This window comes from Gymnogyps californianus, chromosome 3 (genome assembly GCF_018139145.2).
Source record: "Gymnogyps californianus isolate 813 chromosome 3, ASM1813914v2, whole genome shotgun sequence".
NCBI classification, from domain to species: domain Eukaryota; kingdom Metazoa; phylum Chordata; class Aves; order Accipitriformes; family Cathartidae; genus Gymnogyps; species Gymnogyps californianus.
The window spans coordinates 4,783,509-4,806,604 of NC_059473.1; the positions used below are offsets into that span (position 1 = coordinate 4,783,509).

Below are 23,096 nucleotides of genomic sequence, written 5' to 3' on the forward strand. Positions count from 1 at the left end.
TCCACTTTGAAAAGCTGTGCTGCTCAAAGTGATTTCCATAACTGGTTCCTTTAATATCTCAAAGTCCAATCTCTCATATCTTTTCCAAATTAAAGAATCCTAGTATATATTGTCACATGAAAACCAAACTATCTTCTTGTCATATGAAAACCATTCTTTATCTTTGATCCTTCTTGTTGCCTTCTTCCAGTTACATAATAAATCCCTTTCAAGATGGGAGGACCAGGACTGCATGCAGTATTCAAGATGGAATTGCTTTTTTTCAGTGTGTAGTATTGTATAGTTTAGGAATATTTTTTACCCTCACATGCATTTATTTGCAGTTATTAAAACTGAACTATATCTGTTGTTCTATCAATGTCATAAGATCCTTCATCATGTTCTTTGCAGTCAGTTTCATTTTTTCACAGCATTGAATAACTCTGTGGCCTCAGCAAACTCTTTGGAGTGGATACTACAGATCCCTTCTGAGTGTGCTGAACAGTTTTCATCTCGTTGAATGTCTGCTGACAACTGCATTTACACTGTGAAAATTGACTTTTTCTTTCCTGAACTTTTAATTGGTTAATAATTCATGAAGACCTTTCTTTTCCTACAATAAGGTTGGTTTCTTTAAGATCCTTTGATAGCAAATTGTGTCAAATGCTTGCTGGAAATCTAGGTAAACAGTATCAATTGGATCCCCTTAGTCTACATGATTCTGCTTGACTTTTTCAGAAATCCTAAAGAAGTTGAGGCATAACCTCCAAAAGCTGTACTAACTCTTCCTTGTTATATCATATTTATCCATGCTCATTAATTCTGTTGTTACTAAGGTTAATATAGTAAAAAATTCAGTGAAAAACTCAATCTAAGTTATACGCACGTCCCCAGCTCCTCCTTCTAAAACCTTAAAAAAAAAAAGCATTGTTTTTGCTAACTCCTTCCAGTTCAAAGGAGTTTTAGTAATATTTTTAGTCTCTATCTTAATAGTTCAACAATTATACATTATATATAATTATATATATGTGTGTACATATGTATATATATGTGTATATATGTATATATTATATATATATAGGTTTGGAACACTTAGTTGAGTGCCGTCAGATCTTAAAAATGGATTTGAATTTTTTTCTGATTTGAAACCTCTTCAAATAATCTTTAAGAAAAACATAATTTAGAGCTCCTCTGCCTTCTTCCAAAACACATTTGATTTACTAAAGAGACAAATATCAGTAATATGTGACTATGAATTCAATAACATATTGTACAACTCCTTCAGAATTATAGAATACTGACAAGCACAAGCAAACCAACCTTGAGTTTGTATTGTGGGGTTGTCAGGTATTACTGGAGATTGCAAACTGATTTTCCTTGTGAAGTAATGATTAATACTTTCACGATGACATACATACAATGGATATTTTATTTAAGTAAAAAAAGTTTCAAGTTCATATTGGTTACGCTCACACTTCAAAAATAAATAAAAGTAATAATGATAAAAATCTTCCAAACATTGTTACACAGTTTCTCAGTCAGGAGGAAGAAATAATAACAGATTTAGTTAGTGCTCTTGCATGCAACGTGGAAGAAAATAATAAAAAAATAAAAATCCTTATTGTTAGTCACTGCAGATGCTTTTGCAAACCTGGTAGTTTTAACAAATGCATTTGCTATTCAATGAACATGTTTTGAGCACCTGTGCAATGTTGCATTGTACTCTGTCCAGACAAAGCTTGTTTGAAATCCTTGTTTATGGTCTGTTATTATGTGGATGCATTCTTTTATTTATTATCTCTCCTAACATTGCATATGATGGGTTTGCAAGAAAGCTCGTAATGGTAGGAGAAGGTGTACTACTGATACAAAGAAGAAAAAAAAACCCCAAACAAACCCAAACCTTCCATTTGCATTCTTTGTTGTATAGTAGCTGAAGTCCTGAGTAGCGAGTATGTAAGAAAAGGTACTAAAGCACTTCTTTCCATACTTCCATGCACCTAGAGTTGCTGGGCTACATTTTTATCTGACGTAGTAAGATCCTCTCTTGACAGTGTGTGCTTACTGTCTCAATAAAGAAATCTGAAGATTAATGTCAGCATTTGTTATTATGTTACGAAGAATGATTTTACATGATCACGGGATGAGCTCTTCAAAACAAAATGGAGATGAAAGAACAGTTTTGGGGCTTGGTTAGACAGTAATGCAAGATCTGCAGCATAACATACTATTCTACTGGCTTACTCTTCTACCTTCCTTGTCTGTAAGTGTTAAAAATCTCTGTGGAAGTTTACGTGGCTGCACCCAGTGTATTCTAGGCATTTTCTCCTCTATAGGGAGAGCCTTCAGCGACTGCAATACTGTTAATATTTTAGCTGGACAAAGTAGTTGTGAGTTGATAGAACAGCTTGTTTCCTTTAAAAGCAGTATCTTTTCTGGCCCTGGCACTCATCTGACCCATCTCTGAGCCGATTCAGCTCACTTAAGTGGGCAGAAGACGAACCCCATGGGAAGAGGAGAGAGGAACGGAACAGATTAATTTGGCCATATTGTCTAACTGCACATCAAGTGGTCTTCCTAGCAGCTGCTCTGCTAAAAACAATCGGAGGTCTTGCACAACGAACCCCTGTCTATTCATTGCCATCCGAGATGTTGCAGGAACAGACCCCAGAAGTACTGAAACGTTTGAGAGTGGGAGGCACTGATAATGGCAAATTACTACTCCAAAATCTCATCTGGCTTTGCTAGCACGCAGAAAGAGCTGCACATGTTAAGACCTCAGTACTTACCAACGCAGCATGCACGATGTTGTTATTAAACAGTGGTTGCAGTTCATTTTATGAACAGAGGTGCACTAATGTCACGAAAGACTAAAGAAGATTAATATAAAATTAAATTCTTTTCTTGGTGGAAATTAGTAATTTGATCTTTCTTACTGGAAAATAGCTTAACAGTGCAGAAATTTTGTCTAAGAGGTTTAAATTCACGGAATTTTGTATCAGTAGCAAAGCGCCAAGTTTTTCTTTGGTGTCTATTTCACTGCCAGCAATGAAATAGGTTCCTGAGCCCCAGGCCATCCTGCCTGCCTTCCTTTCAGTCAGCTTCATCATGGCTGGGTTTGTCTTCTGAATCATCATTTTCATATTCCTCATCCTCATATCTGAAGGCACCCTCAGCTTCAGGATCAGACTGACCTTCTTCCTCACGCTCATGGGACTGGTCAGACCGAGAGCTGGGTCTTGACTGATCATCGTCCTCCACCTGGGAATGGCCACGCGACAGGCCTGCCTTTGCTTCCTCTTCCTCATCCTCTTCACGGTGCTGGTCAGAGGTGGGGCTGGACCCAGCCTCCCCTGCATGGCAAGGCTGATGAGCATAAGGGCTGGCTCTTGCCTCTTCCTCATCCTCCAGCTCACTGGACTGGCTATCCCGGGTGGAGGTTTTGAGACCTTTTCTCTTCTCTCCCCCCTCCTCCTCCTCCTCCTCACAGGACTGCTCAGACCGAGGACTGCTGTCAGCTGCTTCCTCAAAGGATTCCCTCTCTGCCACTTTATCCTTGATGACTCTGAAAAGACAATGTGCACGTGTGATTTTTATTTTCAGGTAAGATGCTTTCCAGTAGGTTTTAAACTGCCTTCAGGTAACCTAGGACAAATCCTGGTAGACTTGGCTGGGGTGGAACAGGGGAAGGAAAAGGGAAGGGAGGACGCTACAGTATCTTTTATGCTAGAAAGTAACTCAACAGTATTGCTTATATATTTCAATTTTTTTATTTCCGCTTCCTTTTAAATCATAACACCTGATGGATATTGAAAACTATTTTTTATAAGACTTATTTTAAAAATTCAGTAAAGGTAATGCAGAATGAAGTGACTTACTAGCGACCTGCCAGAATTTTTGGTGAAAGGAACAAATAAAAAATGTTTTTCTTCATTTTTCTTTGAAGTGCATTACATATCCAGTGCTCTCCTCTGTTTTATGCAATAATATTTAATTCAGAAAAAACAATAAAAAAACCATGCTAACATTAGTAAATCTAACTACATAGTCAAATATTTACCTGGGAAATACTACAAATAATTTTAAAAAAACCCCAAAGTTACACATCAAAAATTACTAATTACTAGGTATGTAGTGGCAAAAAAAAGAAGCCTTCAGTAATCTCTACCTTTCTCTGGCATCAGTGGAGAAATCTTCAGCACTGGAGCATTGTAGCAATTTAGTTGTTTGTCCTTTCTTTGAAACAAACTCTGGGCATATCCCCAGTGCTCTCAGTCTGTTAGAATAATGCTTTTCTGCAGCTATTCTGGCATTTTTCTGCAGGAAAACCACAATGGTTATTTGTTATCTAAATTGCACTAAATGTCTGTCCTTTAATACTTTTATTTATATTAATACTCTGTTTCATTAATTGCATCTGACAAGTTGAATGATTATTCACTGCAGGTAAGAATGGCAAACCAATACTTGAAAACTTTACACCAGATTTTCCTTTTCTGTACAAGTTTAAATCCAGTTTGCTCCCTGCACTCACTGGCTAGTGAAGAGCTATATATTCTATATATAGCTATTGAGGGAGGAGAGGGAAGATGAAGACATGTAGAAAACCAGATGCAGTCTTCCTAGGGCTTCTCCCTATCCCCTCTCCTCCTCCTCAGGGAGCTGCTGCCCTAAAAAAGTAGTATTGATTCACCTTCTTACAGTGCTATTTAACAAATTACATGGATGTGTATCTCTGCCTCTGAAACTGAGGGTGTAAATTCTGTTCCTCCACGTAATATCTGAGCGAGGAGAACTTGTTCTCCGATCTACACAGATGCTCCTGCCCCACAGCGATGGCGGACCAGGAAACCCACACAGACCGAAGGGACAAGGGAACCAGTGATCTATGACTTGCTGCCTCTCTGGGTCTGGAAACAGGTCAGGGACCACGCTACCAGCACATAGTTGTACTGAAATGGAGAGATAAAAATATACTGCATCTGAGCCTTACAGTAGACACTAAGAATACTTGAATTTTCTTATCACTTCTTTCCCAACTTAAACCTCTCACATTTTTGCTGCAATTTTTTGTTGTGTTTAGAGTTACTCGTGTTGTAACTGAATCGGACAACAGGTTTACAACAGCCGTCTTGGTTCCCTGTGCAAGCATGCCATTCACAAAAATTAGTAACTGAATTAGTAATTCATAAAAATATGGAGATGGGGCAACAGAGATTAAAACGGACAAATACTAGTCTCAGAAGTATTTTTCAGATATCTTCTAACAATGTTTGATTACAAATGTCTTATGCAGTATTTGAAGATAAGATTAAGAAGCAATACAGAAGCAAGACAACCTGAGTGACTCTTTCAAAAAGCAATGGCCTTTGTTTTACTCTTTCTTCCATTTCTTGCAACTCCTGCAAATATTCTTGCATTCTCTGCTTCTCATAATTCCTAAGGGAAATAGAGTACAACAGAAATGATTATTAATTTATAATACAAGAAGTAATTTTCTACAGCAGCTAAATTGCTCAACACTAAGTATTGTCCTACTTAAAGATACATAAAAGAGAAATTATTTTATGGTGGTTACAGGGTCTGAGGTATATTGTCTCATTTTCACAGCAATTGCTTGCCTTGTAAGTACTGAACAAAACTGTCTCTGAAGTAGTCACTTCGGATAAGCAGAGAGAGGTCCTGGCTAGTGAGATTAAGTAGAGGCTGTCTGAGGTTTGGATTCTTAGGGATTTTTTGGATACTTAGTTTTTTTAAAAATTTGGATACTTAGGTTTTTTTAAGTGCTGTTTTCATACAGATACTCCAGTTGTTCTAAGCAAAATTAAACAGAATACACCATAGGAAATTAGTATCATTAAATAAAAATCAGTACTTTAAGGAAAAGTCTGATGATAAGAATCTTGCTACTTTACCAGTCTATCTCACAAGAGGGGTGGCCACATTCTGCATCACAGTACACTTTTTTTCCTAGTTGGTTTGTCAAGGGCCCAGTCAATATAGCAGGATGATGAAACTGTTGATTCATCAACTGAAATGATATCTCAGATCATAGCAAGCACTAGGTAATCCAGGTAGCATGGGTTGTAATCCTCGGTGTGTGACAAAGACACCTCTTTGTGATGTTGCCTCTGTACTGGGCCAGCTCTAGCATTACTAAGTCAGACATTTAAGGGCAAGCATGAGAGCTAGAGGGCATTTTACACTTCTGTCTCCTCCTGCCTCTTTCCCTTACCATCCTCTGAATTTCTGCAATATGGCTGTGCATTAAGGCAAGTTATTCACCATTTTGAGGGAGTGAACTTCATTGTTGCTACTTGCTTGCTCTCTCGGGCGGCTTTCTACAAACCTAATTATCTGTTAGAAGAGCACTTACATTAATATGCCTTATTACCCAGCCTATGCTGAAATAAGCATTATCAAGTTAAGCACTTGTACCAGCCTTAATGCATCAGCACTAGGGAAGTAATCTTGCTTTGTAATAGCATAATTTTATGCGCAGACAAGAATTAAGCATGAGTGTTTTACAATACTCCTGAAATCTGATTAAGCTAAATACTGCAATGTGAAATGCGCTGTTGAATGAACTCAAATCTGTAAACACACCCACTGTCTCTCTTAATTCTCCACCCTGCTACTGTAACTCAAATTGTTTTCTGCTTCTGTCCTAGAGTCAGCAGATCATCTGCCCAAGGACACTTACGTTATAAAGCTTCTGTTATTAACAGTATCTGCTGGTCGTGTTACAAAAGCAATTGTGCTTGAGCTTATAGAAGGGACTGCCCTCTTTGACCTGCATATCTACCACTGCGCCTCTGCCCTCCAGGACCCTGTGTAAGCCCTGCTTCTCCTAGACCACTGCTTCTTCCTACGTGTGCTTTGGCTTCAGCTCTCTTTGGGGGAGGTGGTAGGTGGGCATAGATGTATGCTGGATAGTCACTGAGTGCCCACGTGGCCAAGCAAAATGCTTGTTGCAATGTTTCTTGTAGCATTTCTCAGCTGTGCCACTGCACTTCATGCTTTCAGCATGTGAGAATTCACGTGCTTCAGTTTCTGCTGCATTTTCTCTTTCTGGTCACAGTGAAGCAACATTGGTGGTGAATAACCATTACAAAGTTTGCTGGTGGAACAACGTGCAGTATTGTCTCGCAGGTGGTGCTGCACTATTTTAGCAAATTTGTTTATAACAGCCCAGAGTGTTAAGTCTATTAAGAATAAATCCACAGTTTTCTATTTTAGCTATAAAGAAAGAAGAAACCCATGTAAAGCAAAAAAAGAATGAGGAAACCTTATTTGTTACCTTTCAACTCAGCCATAAAGTCAGCCCTAGCCTCCACCCTCATTTCAGAAAGACCTGGACCATATTCTAAACACCTTAAAGTTTAGTACGGTAACTTAAAAGTTGCTAGTCCAACCTATGAATCTTGTAATCAGGCGTATCTCATGATCATTCAGCCTTGTATTGTTTTGCCCTACTACTGTCGGTTACTGGCAATTTGCCTGGTTACTGGAAATTAGGATTCATAGTCGCTGCCCAAGAATCCTGCCTATGCATGAAGCAACAGGGGCAGAGCAGTCAGTACCTCTCGCCGTCTCCACGTAACAGCGCCTTAAATGGACGATACTGCTGCAGTGCCATCGTGCCAAGACAGATTATAAACCTCACTAAAGACTCATTCAAACAGGACCTTTTTTTTTTTTTCTAGGATTAAAAAGAACAAGAAGCAGAAATGGTTAAATTAGCCACAAACACAAGGTCGAGCAGCAGTTCTGGAGTCAGATCAGCATCAGAGAGCTGGAGCCATCCACACTGCTAGCTTACAGCACACTAAGAAGGCCCTGATGTTTTTCCCTGTGTACTACTTCTCAGTCGTATAGAAACAGTCTTTGAATTTGTGTCTCTACTAAAGGTAACTTTGGATCCCATTCCTCCTAAGCACCAGCAGCTTCCTGGTTAGCTGCTGATACGTGTGCTAAGTTAAAATAATTTTTCTGCTCTAATTTTCCCTCTTAAGTGGGGACCTGCTGGGACGGAGAAGTGACTTGTGAAACGTTTGCTACTTTAGGAAACAACTAGCAGAACAATTGTGCCAACATCTATCAATCCAGCAGTGTGAGGATATTCTGTAACTCCACTATTCCTTTTCCTTTTGATTTTTTTAAACTTTTCCTCTTTAGTTGATATGTCAATTGAGAAAACACAGGAGTCTCCTGTTAGCTAATGTATAATACCGCAAGGTGGAACATATAGATCGAAATCATTAGAACAGGCAACAATTTCCCAGTTGAAATACTAAATTTGGCCACTTTTTTTACTAGCTGCTTGTACAGTGTATAATTTATTAAATGTGTAATTATGTAAACTTAGACTATGCTATTTTTTACATTGTATGTTTAACATACAATGTAGAATGAGAGGTTCAGGATCCAGGGGAATGCAACAAAATACCTGAATGTTTTTAATTTGGATTTAGACATCTGAGCTAGGCTCTGATGTGGGTCATTGGCTTCAGCCCGAGCTGTTACAATTTTCTGGAGTGTTTTTGTTCTTTGTTTCTGCTTTGTTCTGTTCCTTTTTTGTTGTTCTTCCAGCTTTCTCTTTTCCTCAAGTGAATTCCTGGTGGAAAAATAAACTAAGGCTGAATTCATTTTAAATCGAGAGCAAGACTTCAAAGGAAGCTTTGGCAAAGGAGATTCAAAAGAGAAAAACAGGGTGAAAACGGGGTTGGCCTAAGAGGACACAAGGTATGTGCCATTTTAAGGGATTCGGGCATATCCTGGGAAACAGCAGTCATTTGTCCCTTTCCTATGGGCGTTCTGAGAAAAATGCGCTACTGTTTCTTTAACAATCATAACTACTAATTAAAGTCCTATATTTAAATATTTTAAGTTTTGTATTATAATTAAGCCCTTATAGTAATGTATTAAGTCATATATTCACTGCATGGAAGAACTGACTACATAGGTAGAAATACGAAAGAAGTCTACTCTTAAAGTATATATAAAATGTAGAGCACCACTAAAGTAGTCACCTTATGGCTTGTAGCCGTCGTCTTGTGGATTCTGTGATTTTTGGTGATTTACATTCTCCAAGTCCTGAGAGACGTGACTTTGCACTGGAATGTCTCACTTGAGGTTTCCGTCTTGGAGAGGTGTATGGCCAGCGTGTTTCTTTCAACTTTTCTTCATCCTCTTGAATGTCCTTCAAAATCTTCCCCTTGTTTGAGGGAATATATGGAGTACGAAGATCGAAAGGTTCACAGACTGTAAGGTGTTTCACTTGTTTTTGTTGCAGGAGCCGTTTCTGAAATTTCTGGTGTAGTAGTTCAAAATCTGGAACACTTGATTTGACCTTGGGTTTATGTTCTGTTTCCTTTGGTTCAATGCACTTGTGTTTCTTCTTTTTATTGGTATCTTTTAATGCTAGTCTGCTGGTGGGTAGAGATGCATTACGTAGCAACTCTTCAGCTCTCATTCTGATCCTGATTTCTCTGTAGAGCTCTTCCTCCTTTAGCTTGTCATTAACAGCTGGACTATAAACGCATTTAGGAACTGGTTTTGCTTTGAACAGTTTTGTTTTCTTTTCAGGTGCGGAAAGGTCTCTTAATTGCATTTTCCTAATTTCATTCCTTTGCTTCTCTCGTTCAATGAATTTAAATGGCTTCTGAGAAGCCAAGAGCCTGAGTTTGCTTCTCTCTTTCACAGACCTCCTGCGTTCTTCGTTTCGTTGCACGATTTCATGGTAGAGCGGAAGGAAGACGGCAGCAGGCACTGGATTGGCTCGGAATTTTTTCTGACACTCTGCTTCTTCCTCTAGTTGCTTCTTCAACAAGTTATTTTCCATTTCAATCTGTGACTTTGATTTGACATTCTGTTCCTTTTTTCTAGCTTCTCTAATAGTCATCTGGAAAGGCTTGGGCACAGTAACTTTTGGTGACCATGCCTTCTGTTTCTTCCGTATCGTTCTGAAGGCTGGTGAGCTTGGTAAGCTGTGTTTGGTGCGGGAGATGTAGTCTTCCACAGAGAACCCGTCCCACATTTTTTCAATCTGTTGCTTAGCAAATGCAGATGGTCCAGTTTCACTACCATTTTCTTCAAATGCTAATTCTCTGTCAGAGCCATCAGATAAACTTGAGCCTAAGCGATCACTTAAGTCAGAGTCTGAAAAGGATTTGTGTAAATTTAGAGGCTGATATGAGCTCTTCTCCCAAGTTGGCCTTTAAAAAAGGAAAAAAAAAAAAAAAAGGTTTTTTTGAGTCCAGTCCAACATTGATGCAAAGCCAGTAACTTCCACTTTAAGGTATCACCATTCAAAACAAAAATGAACAGCGCTGGTAAGAAAGAGGAGAGGGGGAAAGGAAGGGAAAAGAGAAGCACATTGGGCACTCACACCAGATCCCAGTTTTAAGTGCCGATCATGAGCAAGGCAGTGCTCCTGAAGGAAAGGCACTGTGCTTTACTAAACGTCGCCCAGTCTCTGCTGCACACACACTTGTAAATCTCACAGTCCGTTAGCAAGGTGAATAAGCATTTTTATTATTAAAACTAACTTTTCTGTGATTATCTGCTTATAGGAAATGGGGGGGAGTAACACTTCCTAGCCCCAGAAAAAAACCTGCTGTTTTACAGATGTCTGCAAAGCATTTGAGAACCTTCAGATAAAAGGTACCACCAAACTTACCTACAGCGCATGTTAGAAACAGCATTTTTCTTGTCCGAGGATTGTACTCCTTTTAAATACAGTTTATTCCGATACATACTTTCTAATTTTCCCATGGTCTCCAAGTGGGCATTCTTCAACTCTTCTAGCTTCAAGTAATATTCTTGATTGGAATCACACATTTTGGAAAAGTCTATCCACTTGTCACAGTCGCCATTTAGAGAGAGGGTCTGCTCTCTGTCGGTATTTGAATCCAAATCAAAACCATCCTAGAAGAGATGTTTGTAAAGTTTTCTGACGGTTAGAAGAAAGGGGAACAAGGTTCTTCATATTGCTTTATCCTAATTAAGTCTAATGAGTGATACAGTAACACAAAATAGAGATACTTGTATACAAATGTTAACGTAGAGTCACATGGAAAAATCTCATTGCATAATAATTTATATCCTAAGGGTCCTATTTAAAGCATGTAAAATTCCTAAGTCTGTCACTGTAATCAATATATTTATACCAGGAAATACGATCAAAAGGCCTTATCAAAAGAAAAAAAGTTTAACTGTTTTGTAAAGTGTAATTTTTCCTTGATTTACTATGCAGCTCAAAAAAAGCCTTTATTTAAAAGCAAACAAAACCACAACAGAACCTTCTCTGCCTCCCATTTCCATAAGCATTCTAAAAGTAAGTTATTAGATATCTTGTCTATAAATATTTATTCCCATTTCCATAACTTACTGTGAAATGACAGGGATTTTGCACGGCTTATAGTTCCAATACTGTTTGGCAGCTTGCAGCTGTGTGCAGGTAAGCACATTCTTTAAATATTTTTAAAGCTTACACAAGTTAGAGAAGTTATTAAAACCAGGTTAGTCCGCATTACAAAGGCTTCCTTTATGTTACTTTATAAGCATCACGTTTTAAAAGATTACAGGACAGTTTCTTTATCCAAAAATTAGAATATACTTTTCCACACCTCCACAGAGGTATTTCAATAAGCTTTGACATTCCAACAAAAAGTTTTGTTTATATTTTGTCAGGTCTTCGCTGCAAAAATCTCTAACTCATTTTTTCCCTAGCGCAGTGACCTAATGCAACATGAATTACATGATCAAAGAAGCAAATTTAGAAAGCCATTACAGAACGCCCAGCGAAAGGCTCCATCCACCTCTTTCTGAATCTGCTGCTTCTGACATGGTGTAGAAACCTCCTGTTTCAGTTCTCGAGCCGCAGAACCATCCAAGCCTCTTCCCTGGACTTGGGCATCGCCAATTCTTACATCTGCTCTTCAACCACCGGGGCCGACCAAGCTCATTAAGAGATTGGCGTTGCACAGGCGCCGCAGCAGGACCATCTGTCAGGTTTTTCGACATCTGTGTGCGTGTGTGTGTGTTACTTGTGCCACATGTCACTGCCAAGAGGTGCAAAAACGTGCAAAAGGCTGGTTTGGCTCCCAGTGCAGGAGCAGAGCGGCGGCCCCTCTCCAGGGCAGGTTTAAGGCAGAGCCCATCACCCAGCCTCCGGCCTCCCGCGTCCCCCGGTTGCCCAACAACACCCAACGGCGGTTCCCGCTTCCTACTCGCCCCTAGACGTGCGGTGGGGCCCGGGAGACGCCACCCCCCCCCCCCCTCCCCGTCCCCGGCAGTACCTGCGCGGCGGCGCGGGCGGCGGCCCCCGCTCGTACAGCGCGGCGGGCGCCCGGGTGCGCGGGTCGAGCGGGGTGCGGAGGCAGGAGGCGGCCAGCCGCGCCGCTCGGTGCGCCGCCTCCATGGCGCCCGCTTCCCCCGCCGCCGGCGGGCAAGGAAACCGAGGAGGGGAGGCGGGACGGCCTGGGGAGGCTGCCGCTCCGCCTTCTGCGGCGTGGCTGGCGGCGGCTGGAGGCGGCCCGTTGAGCGGAAGAGGAGTGCTTTAGCCGCCGCCGGTGCGGCGGGGCCCGGCCGGTTCTGCTCACAGCCCGGGGGGGTGACCAGCAGCGCGGCTCTGGACTGGGAACGGGCTCCTCTGCCCGCGGCGAGGGGAGCCGAGGCCTGCCAGAGCCCTTTGGAGGGGCGGCAGCAGCTCCTGCCCTGCCCCAGGCAGCGGCCGGGAACCAAGGCGACCCCTCTCCGGTCCGTGTGCGAGACAGACGCTACCTTGTCCTCGAGTGGCCTGCGAGGAGGTGGCGGAGGCCTGGTCTGGGTCTAGAGCTTCACTCCATCACCCGTCTGCGTCTGCAACGCTTGCTCGCCGCTGTGCTCGTCTGCGTGCCGTCCGTACCCATTTTTAGGTAACTTTTTGCAGGATTTTAGTTGGAACTTGTAACTCTCTCCTTGACAAGCCCACAATTTTTACCCCCTCAAGTTATTAAAGAATCTTCTCCCATCTTAAGTTTGTACTTTGGATAAGCTATTACAGAATAAGGGTAAAGCAGCATCAGCAGGAATATTCTTCCACCTCTGCAGAGGCATTCATGATTGACGGACCTATTTATTGTTGTGAAATTACAAATACTTTTTATGTAAAGAAATGGCTGAAAAGATTAAATCACACACAACAGTTGTTGTAAGCCTTGTCAAGAATTGGAAGTTTGTGATGGTGGGGAAGGAAAGCTTTAATCAAAGTTAATACCTAAATTACAAGAGATCATTGCTGGATGTAATCCTGTGGGGTAAGGCATCACGTTTGTAATTTTAAACAGCCAATAAATAATTCATGCAGAGCATTAATGCCTACATTTGTTGTCTAACTTATTTATTTTTTAGTATTTGAATTATTCTGAATGTTCTACTTAGCTAGCTATGTCATAGGAAAGTATTTCAACAATAGCTGGTCAACAAAGTGGTGGAAGTTTACTTAAAAGCTACAGATCTGACCGATCATAAATAGAAATGTCAGTTAGAGAGTCATGAAAGAAATATTCTCCTTTAAACATAAAGAGGAATCTGGTCATCTCAGTATAGCAATAAGGAAGATGAAAGGGTTAATTCAAAATTTCAGGCTAAGAATTAGAAGCTGAAAAATGTTTATTCTAAATTATGAAATGTAACATTAAGAACAACTTAAATGAACTCTAAACTGAATGAATCCTGGGGCAGCTGGGATTTTCCTGGTAGCTGAGAACCCCCCTGCATTACAGCTCACCCTAACACAGTGGCTCTAGCCAACACGCTGAGATGCAGAAACACGAACAAGGGCTACTCCTTTCCTTCAGGTATGAACAGATTTTAATGTATACTCTATGACTCGTTTTAGAAAAGTGTAATTTGCATTATTATAAAATTGTACACTTTTTGACTTCTCAGCCAGTTTTGAGAAAACCAGCTAATTTGGGGGGTGCTGCCCAAAAAAGTTTCACTCCTGGGGTCTTCCTAAAGAGAACTGGGAGTTGACCACCACCATGATGGAAGTGACCAAGAGAACAGTTACAACTCTTTCAGAGAGACGCACCTGTTATCCAAAACTGATTTTAAATCAATCCCTTATTACTAGAGCTAGGCTTATCTATATTAATATTACCCTTGCCTTTTTAGAACTAGGTTTAGTTTTGACACTTGCGCTTCACTGTTGGATGAAGTACAAAAAAACTGCAGTTAAAGACTGCCCTTGGTAATGATCATGTGATGGCACCAGAAATCATTGCAGACTTCAGGAGACAAAACAGAGCAAGGGCTGGGATAGTATTCTTAAGTGCTATCACTGCAAAGATACTCCTTCACTCTAGCCTGTCACAGGGAAGGGAAATAATACCACTCCATTATGGAAAACTTTTAGAGAAGCAGCTCTAAGCTAGCATGTTACCACAGTGCAAATTCAAGGGTGGTTTCAGAATGTATTACAAGAGCTAATTATTTGCTGTTAAACTTTTCAGAGCTAAGTAGGAGCAGGCAGCACAGAAAGGCAAATGTAACAAAAAGTTTACCTTATTTCTAGCAAAATTATAAAGCAAAGACTCAGGCAGGCTACTGCATGTTTATTGATAAACAGCATTTTCTTTTTCAAAACAGATGTTTTTTTTCTTTTTAAATTAACCTGATAAAAGTACATAAGCCTTTGTGGACGCTTTAAGACGATTCACACAGGGGCTTTTGGTGAGGAAACCACATTCCAGACTACAGGGAAGGAGCTCGAGGGCACAGTCCCAGCTTCCTTTGTTCAGCTTGCTTTGTTCAGCTTACCGGGTATTCACCTGCAAAGAAGAGTTCACACAATCAGGTGTAAGTCGTCCATAGGATACCTAACAACTACTTCTCCTTTGCTTAAAGATCCTGGTTTTTTTTAGTCACTTCCCTCCTTACTCCAAGGTACACTACTTGTAATGCATTTCATTTTGTTCCAATTATAGTTATTAGCCAAATGGTCTAAGTAGCATGTAAACTGAGACTACTACATCTTGAAGCACAGCAAGTTAGATGACCATAACTATCCTGGTGCTTGTGAAAAAAAGATTAAACAAAACACGATGCAAACACTACTCACCACATCATCAATCTTAAGAATACTGCGCACAGTTTCTGTTGCGAGAGTCAATGCACTCAAAGACACTAGCAGCGGCTGGACAACCAGCTCCTCCAAGATGTTGGAAATGCCACCCTGTGAGAACAAGCAGCTTTTACTTTGTGCAAGTCAGACTACAGTTAGTTAGATTTAGCAAGTTTTCTTTTAGTAGAATCCCGAGAAGGACAGTCAACTCTAAATTAGACTACCAAACGGCTTCTACTCTTCCATCCTCAATAGGAATATTACGGTATGCATCTTCTCCCCCCAAGCAACTTGACATATCCAGTCAAAATTAGCCAAAAAAAAAAAAAAGATAGTTATGCCAGCTTAAACGTGGTGACAATTTAAAAGAAGCTGGCCCCCTGTGCTACTCGTAACACATGAGCACCTTCTGCTGCAGATAATACTGACGGATCATTCTAAATGGATCTCTCTTTGTAGCTGAAATAATAATGTTTTTGAAGAGAGACAGGAAGTTCCTTGTCCGGTGAGTATGGCATTTAAGTACCTGCTATTATCAATACTCAGGATAAGCTGTTAAAGCCCCAGAGAACAAGCTATAATCTACCTCAACACTAATTTTAGGAAGAACACTGTTATGAGACACAAACTTGCCCTCTCCTTAGCTTAGCCCTAATGCTAAGCGTTTTCCTTTCAATGCCTGAGTTTTTTTTTAAGCTATGCTATGCATATACAATTCCTTGTTACCTTTCTGACGTTAATGCCAGCTGTTTTCTCTCCTTGAGCATGTCTGTTTCTCAGCTCCGTTACTGTTGAAATGGGATTGAGACCTGCGTTTTCAGCCAGCGTAGATGGTATGACTTCCAGCGCGTCCCCATACGCACGGACGCAGTACGAGTCCATACCCCTCAAAGTGCGAGCATACTCGTTCAAGCGCAGTGCCAGCTCTATCTCCGGTGCCCCACCTCCTGCAATTAAAGCTCTGAGGACAGAAATCAAAATCAAACCTCATTTCACGTCAGTGCATAAATGATTAGCTTTCTGTGTTATTAATACACTAAATTACTCTAACCAAACCGAGACATTACCTTTTCTTAACCAAGCATCTTATGACACACAGGGCATCATGAATTGAACGCTCGGCTTCTTCTAGAACAAGTTTGTTGGATCCACGTACCACAATGGTTACAGTTTTTCCAGGGTTTGTGCAGCCCGTAATCTAAAACATAAAACTAAATACTAAGACTGAAAAAAATGGTTCCGGACAAAAAGATTTCAGTTGGTATTTGCAAGTTCTTTAACAGTACTGACATCTGGCTAAGCAAAACCACTATGCTTCCCAAGTCAGTGGCTACTCAGGGATTAGAAGTAGGTACTTAAATATAATAACTTTAGTAGTAAAAAACATTAAAGTTAGCAGTTGTTATTAAAATAATTGGCAGATGTTAAGTAGATGTTAACATTTTGTCACTCGCTCACCTTTATTAGTTTCCCAGAACCGTTCAAGTTGACCTCCTCTGCCAGCTCAGCAGACCCCAGCATGTCAGGAGTAAACTGGTCAATGTGAGCCACGGGCTTAGTTCCAATTGTCTGAAAAAATAATGGGGGGGGTGTGGGAAATCCAGAACCTGAACTGCAGAGTCAGCAAGTATACTGCCTAACATTCTTCTGCATATTACAGTAAAACGCAGTTAGGACTGCGGCTTTTACATCTGTCCCGAGTCTTTCTAGAAATGCGACTCCTCAACAGAACAGGAATGGTTTTTAGGGAAATGTCTGCTCTTACATTAGTCAGAACATGAAACTTGTGAAAGTGTCATAATAAACTGGCACTGGCTGGGTATAGTTTTGGGGCAGACTTTAAACACCGCTGCTACTTTAACAGCCATTTATATAACTCACCTTACATATAAACTCAATGTCATCTCTTTCGATGTCTTTAACCACCATGATCTTCATTTTGTTCAGAAAATGGAGGGCTAGGTCACTAAGAGCATCCCTAGAAACAAGAGGGAAGTAGTCAGTCCACAGTGCTATTTTAGTAACCGGGTCATACTAGCCAGTTGCACGCTTCTTACCAGCAGTGCTGAAATTCTTCAGATTACCAAGTAGGGGTGTCATTAAACTCAAAATATAGACCACACTAGTGCTTTCTAAAGGTACGGTCACTGCTACGGCCAGTCTGATGTTCTGCCAAGTGTGACTTAGCATTTGGCTTCAATTTTCCAGGTATTCCAAACAATTCCAATTGTTCCCCCAAACACACAGAGTAAGCCAGTGAATAGGTGTTAACATACCGCAGAATGGACTTCTGAATCAGCAGCACATTGCATCCAGCCTTCTTAATTTGCTTCACTAAATTTAGAATATAGGCTCTCTCTTCGCGCAGTACTCTGTCCATTTGAGCATAATCAGAAACAACTATTTGGTTGTCCATCTATTTAAAAAAACAGAAAAAAAAAAAGAGAGAAAAGCAAGTATTATGAACAACCACTGACTTTAAAACCAAGTATCAAGATGTTCCACATTCTTTACCTCAGGAGACTGTGCGTCAAAGCAAACCAGCATGATAGTAAAATATGTCTTATTAGAGATTGTTTAAATGATGAGAAATACTGGACCTTTCAACTATTTTCTTTCTTATACCAACTGTAAGTTCTTCAAGAGTTATGAGTATCTATGCATTACCCAGCAGACCTTTGTTATAGCTGTGGAACAGAGCTGACATCACAACACGTTAAAAAAATGTGTTATCATTACACTTGCATCTCTCAAGTACTAGAGCAAAAGGTCTCGCTCTGGTCATAGTTTAACTTACATCTGTCTTTGGAGCAGACAAGCAGAACTGAATGAGGCCGATTTTGGCTTTTTCCACTCTGGTTACACCGGTATTTGCCACCTTCTGAGTCAGCACTAGTCCTTCAACCAGTTCACAATCATCAATTGTGCCTCTGGAAACAAAAACAACCCATGACTCTAGCGCTTTGGGAAGCTGATCTCACGGAGACAAAATTCGTCTAGTGACAAATTGTTTCTTACCCCAACTTCTTAACAATTTTAATATCTCTGAGGTCCACGCTACTAGCTGTAGTTGGGTCAATCACCTTCATCACTGCGTCCACACTCATTGGAGAAAGTAAACTAGAATACTGACACACAACCTAAGGGATTTAGTAGTAAAGAAAAAAAACGGTGAGAGATTTAACACTGATAAACACTAATTTCAAAATAACATTGCCATTGTATTTCAGTGTTTGACTTCTGAATTTTGAAACAAAGCTCGTTTTCCCTCCCTGTCCATCAGCCAGATATCTTAGTATGGCATCTTCTTAACAGCTACTCCATTTAAAGGAAACAGCAGCTATGTTGGTGGGAAAACCTATGCTTAGGGACTTAAGGAAGAAACTTGAATTTCTCTTAGACTCCTAAAATCAGACTTTTTGAGAGCTTCCCGGATTATTCTGCTGGAAGGGAAACTAGCACACTTCTCCCGATTTCGATGCTGTTTTAGGAGCTCCTGCCACACGAACAGGAACCGCCTACGCAAAAACCTGGCAAAAGCTCTCAGTATTCCACCTGACTTTTCTGTCGCTGTTTTCAGTTGAAGCTTGCTTTTACACTTACAGTCAACATCTAAGATCACCAAGTATTTCAGACTGAAATTCAGTTTGAGTGCTTCGATTTAATCTGGATCAACCATGGCTTTCTGAAAAGTCAGTCTAAGAGAAGGTAGCCAATGTCTGAAAACCAACTAGATCTGTGATGTGCAGGGTATTCTTAGAAAGCGAACAGCAGCATGAACTGGGGAAAGCTGAACGGCTCCGCTAGTCTGGAGGTAGGGAGTTCAAGTATCAGTCATACCTTTGAATTCAGCGAAGTAGTTGCACTATTCAGCAAGGTTTCTCTGTCACTCAGCTCAACCGGCTGCGCCATGTTGGTCAATACTTCAATACCTTTATCCAAAGCTTTCTGGAATGACTCTGAAATGATGGTGGGGTGAATGCCTGGGGAGAGTATCAGAAGGTTGTTAAGACAGTCATGCTTTCAAACTAATGTTTTTTTTTGTTGTTTTTTCCTCACCCTCTCTTTCCATTTTACGATTAGAGAGACTCTCATGTCAGAATAAATTGAAGACATTTTAACAAAACGTGTTCTTCATGAGTAGATAACCTCCCTTATTACTTACCATTGTTAAAGCTGAGGAAAAAAGCTATGTTCCTAATAATTTGTCCTCACAGACAACTACAGCACATTTCCCTGCAATGTCTGACATCCCAGAAACGTACTTTCTCAAAGTTTTCTTTACCCTTGGCATTCTTAAAGCCGCTGCTCTTCAGGTAATACCTGCGAGGAGCCTGACAGCGATTTTATTTTAGATTTTCAAAGACTGGTTTCCCACAGCTGTGTATGAAGTTCCCCAATTTCTCCGGAGCGTGTGATCTATCCCTTATCTTTTCAAAGCAGGCAGCTTATGGGCAAACATTAGACAGGCATCTTCTAACTACCTCTTACGGCAGAGGATGCCAGGCTGCTGGTCCAGCAGTACCACCAGTACTGGGAGAGGAAGTAAACATAAGCGAACCGTTGGTATGGGCCAGAAAGAGGAGAACAAGCAAAATGGTGTGTATCGAGATGAGGCTAGCGTAACTAAATCGCTATCAAGTCCAGATCCGAGACAGAAAAGAACTCTGCAGGTCCAATCATCCTTGCTCTGTTTCCAGTGCACACAGAAGCCTAATCATTATCTGGTTGGACAGCTAAAAAAGCTCCTGAACCACATGGAAGCAGACTACAAGAGAACATCCTGAGCTAATGGAACAGAACCTACGCTAACTATTGCTTTCCGTAATTCACGTCTTTTCCTGACCAGACTTTCTCAAGGTCCCTACACTGTAAGTGATGGGAGGCGATAAGTTTGCTGGGTATAAAGAAACTGTAGAATCGCTGGTCCCAAATTTCATTTATACCTTCTTATGTTGTCTCTCAGTCCATGCAAGAAGTACAAGCATAATCCAGGTGAGTTTTTACAAGGCAACACTCGTCACACCATCTAGGCACTATTTCCTGTATCAACAGTAACGCATTCAACTCAAAGTAAAAAGCTAAACAGATTTTTAATCGAAAGTGGGACACGAGTGAAACCTGAATGCGAAGACTTGAGTCACCTTTCATGTGTAAACTGGAAACAGCTACTTTCAGCTTCATTATACATGTGCAAGCGGACAAAGGACTTAACTACGTCCAGTCATGGTTTTATATTAAATATATATATTTACCTTTCTGAAGAAGTCTGGAACAGGCATCCAAAAGAGCTCCAGCAATGACCACAACAGAGGTAGTGCCATCACCAGCTTCAATATCTTGTGCTTTTGACAGCTCTACCAACTAAATGACAAATTATGGCAAAAGTTTACATATAATGCTACTTAATTGCAAACACTGACAATTACAAAAAAAAAAAAAAAAGAAGAGATATTTAAGAATGCAACACTACTGAATTCAACCTTCGTATCAGGACTAATCATGCCTTTTCTAATTTGAGGTTGATACCTTTTGCTCCTTGCTTTCCATGCTTGTACACCTATTTGGCAAAGTGCAACTACTGTGAAACAGATCCCTTACAGAAGCAAAGAAGCTTTTCTCCCAAGCTTAAAACTGATCACACCTATCTAACAGGTTTACCTTTTCCTTCCCTGTAGGGAGGGTCACAGGAAGCTCATTTCCATCTCCAGCCACAACCAAATCTAAGAAGTCTACATTTAACATCTCAAAAGACCACGCTACTGTATCCTCAGACCACATGACCATAACGTAATTCATTCTCTGCTTTCACTCTCTTCTGTCCTAGCAGTTTAGGACATCACTGACTTTCTTCTTTTAGATGAGAGAAGAAGGTTTGGGCTAGATTCTTTTATGTCTTAAAACATGTCCAGAGAGATTATGCGTAAGGAATACCGGATAAGAAATAAGGACTTGGAACTCTTCAGCCCATCTTACAATCAAAATAAATGTTCCTGGAGCACGCTGCACAAACTTTCTTGCTCTGTCACTAGTGGGCAATGCTCCTCAAATCCACATGAAATATTACTATGATTTTTTGCCCCAGAAATTAAGCTCTAACACATATTATTGTCTGAGCAATGGAAAAAAACCCACTTACCATTTTGGCTGCAGGGTGCAGAACCTGCATTTGTTTCAGAATAGTAGCACCATCATTAGTGATTGTCACATCTCCTTTAGCGTCCTGAATCTGAGAAGGAAGAGGAGAAACGTAGTTCTGATCAGTAACTACAAATCTTTCATTTAATTTGGTGCTCAATGCAAAATATTTTTCCTGACAACATTATTTCTCAAACTGAGATGTGCATTTAGTTCACACTTTCCCTTAAATAAAGGAAACTTGGAAAAGAAGTTCAAGGCAAAAGATGGCATCCTATGTAAAACATGTTGGCTTCACAGTATCTCCAGTAAACTTAATGTTTTCAAAATTTAAGTATAAGGTTTACCATTTTATCCATTCCCTTTGGTCCAAGGCTTGTTCTAATTGCATCGGCAACAGCTAGGAAGAGAAAAAAAATACGTTTGCAAGTTGATCTAAAGACCTACAAGCACTCACTCCATCATTCTAAACATTTCTTCTGAAAAGAAAGCATCTCCCGGTATTAAGCAGTTCCCAGTTATTTTGCCAGCACTAAATCATCCTTAATAGTAGAATGATATAAAACGTTTCAGCAAGCCTTACTTTATCTGTATGTTTTCCAAGTACAACATACACAAACATTTTTTACTTAAGCTCTTTTTTTTAAACAATTAACAGCCGATCACTTGATTACAGCCAATTTACAATTTAAAATTGAGTAATAACGTTATATGCCAAGTAATCCGACCAAGGCTTGTGTCAAATGCCAAATATAGCATCCCCCAACACGCACTGGCCCCATCCCTGGCAGTCTCCTGCCATTAAAAATCACCAGAACACCTCCCGCTAATACAAAACCGAGCTCGTCTCGCAGGGGGGGGGACAACGGGGACGCCTGCACCCGAGCTGTGATCCCAGACCAGGGCGATACGCGTTCAGCTGTCAAGCCTCAGCACCGAAGGGCATCGCCCGCCCCGCATCGCCTCTCCCCCTACCCGAACGGGTGCAGGCGAAGGCACGGGTCCCCCCGGGGCGCGGAGCCTGCTCCTCACAAAGGGGAGGAAGCGAACCCCCGCCGCCCTCCTCCCCCTCCAGGCGGCTGGCTCGGGGCGGGAAGGGGCGCCGCTCCTCCAGGGCTGCCGGTGGGCCCGGCCCGGCCCCCAGCGGCCCGCGGGTGGGGAGCCCGGTGGCCGCCTCCCCTCAGCACAAAGGAGGCGCGGAGCGCTCCCGCCGCCGCCCCCCCCGCCGCGCCTCACCTCACCTCACCTTTGCCGGCCGAGATGTTGCTGAAGCGGATCTGGGAGGGCTTGTCCCGGTCCTGGTAGGTGCCCTTGGCCCGGTTCCCCGCGCCGCCGTGGGCTTTGGCCCCTGTGTTCTCCGGCATGGTCGCCCGCCGCCGATGGACACGGATGAGCCCCGCGGTAACGGCCGCCCCGCCGGGAACCTTCCAGAACGCACCGCCACCCGCCGCCGCCACCAGCAGGACGCGCCCGGGTCCTTCCGGCCGGCGCCAGGCGTGGCGTCACGCGCGGGGGGCTGCCCGCTGCGCGCCTGCGCCCTGGTAACCGACAAGGGAATCCCCTGCCTGCCGGCGAACGGCACGGACACCTAAAGGCGCCCGCTGCCGCGTCCAGAACGAGCCGCGCGGGGTCCTCGGGAGGTTTCCCGCCCAGCGGGGCGGGGCGGGGTTCCCGGGGCGGCGTTGCGCCAATGGCGCGGCTGGGCCCGCCTCGCGCTGCCGCCGCCGCCGCCGCGGGGGCGGAGGGGCGCGGCCGAGGTGAAACGTTACGGCGGAGGCGGGGGTGGCGGCCGTTTGGGGCCCCTCAGCTCGGGCGGCCTCCCCTCCGCCTGCCCCTCAGGGGGAGCCGGGGCACAGAGGCGCTGGCT

At 42.0% G+C, this 23,096-nt stretch overlaps 2 protein-coding genes across 2 annotated transcripts; both read right to left on the reverse strand.

Moving 5' to 3' along the window:
• Positions 1 to 2,846: 2,846 nt before the first annotated feature.
• On the reverse strand, positions 2,847 to 12,403 carry FAM161A (FAM161 centrosomal protein A). Its single transcript, XM_050895025.1, has 7 exons — positions 12,286 to 12,403; positions 10,661 to 10,910; positions 9,012 to 10,196; positions 8,429 to 8,596; positions 5,319 to 5,418; positions 4,148 to 4,296; positions 2,847 to 3,544 (listed from the first exon to the last, which is right to left on the reverse strand). The coding sequence occupies exons 1-7, from the start codon at positions 12,401 to 12,403 to the stop codon at positions 3,073 to 3,075; spliced, it is 2,442 nt and encodes an 813-aa protein (XP_050750982.1). The 3' UTR covers positions 2,847 to 3,072.
• A 2,159-nt stretch (positions 12,404 to 14,562) lies between these two features.
• CCT4 (chaperonin containing TCP1 subunit 4) lies at positions 14,563 to 22,654 on the reverse strand. Its single transcript, XM_050894338.1, has 14 exons — positions 22,476 to 22,654; positions 21,577 to 21,629; positions 21,231 to 21,320; positions 20,347 to 20,455; positions 18,932 to 19,074; positions 18,110 to 18,231; positions 17,889 to 18,021; positions 17,368 to 17,507; positions 16,973 to 17,069; positions 16,550 to 16,660; positions 16,159 to 16,289; positions 15,818 to 16,052; positions 15,089 to 15,202; positions 14,563 to 14,798 (listed from the first exon to the last, which is right to left on the reverse strand). The coding sequence occupies exons 1-14, from the start codon at positions 22,591 to 22,593 to the stop codon at positions 14,784 to 14,786; spliced, it is 1,611 nt and encodes a 536-aa protein (XP_050750295.1). The 5' UTR covers positions 22,594 to 22,654; the 3' UTR covers positions 14,563 to 14,783.
• Between the last annotated feature and the right edge of the window lie 442 nt (positions 22,655 to 23,096).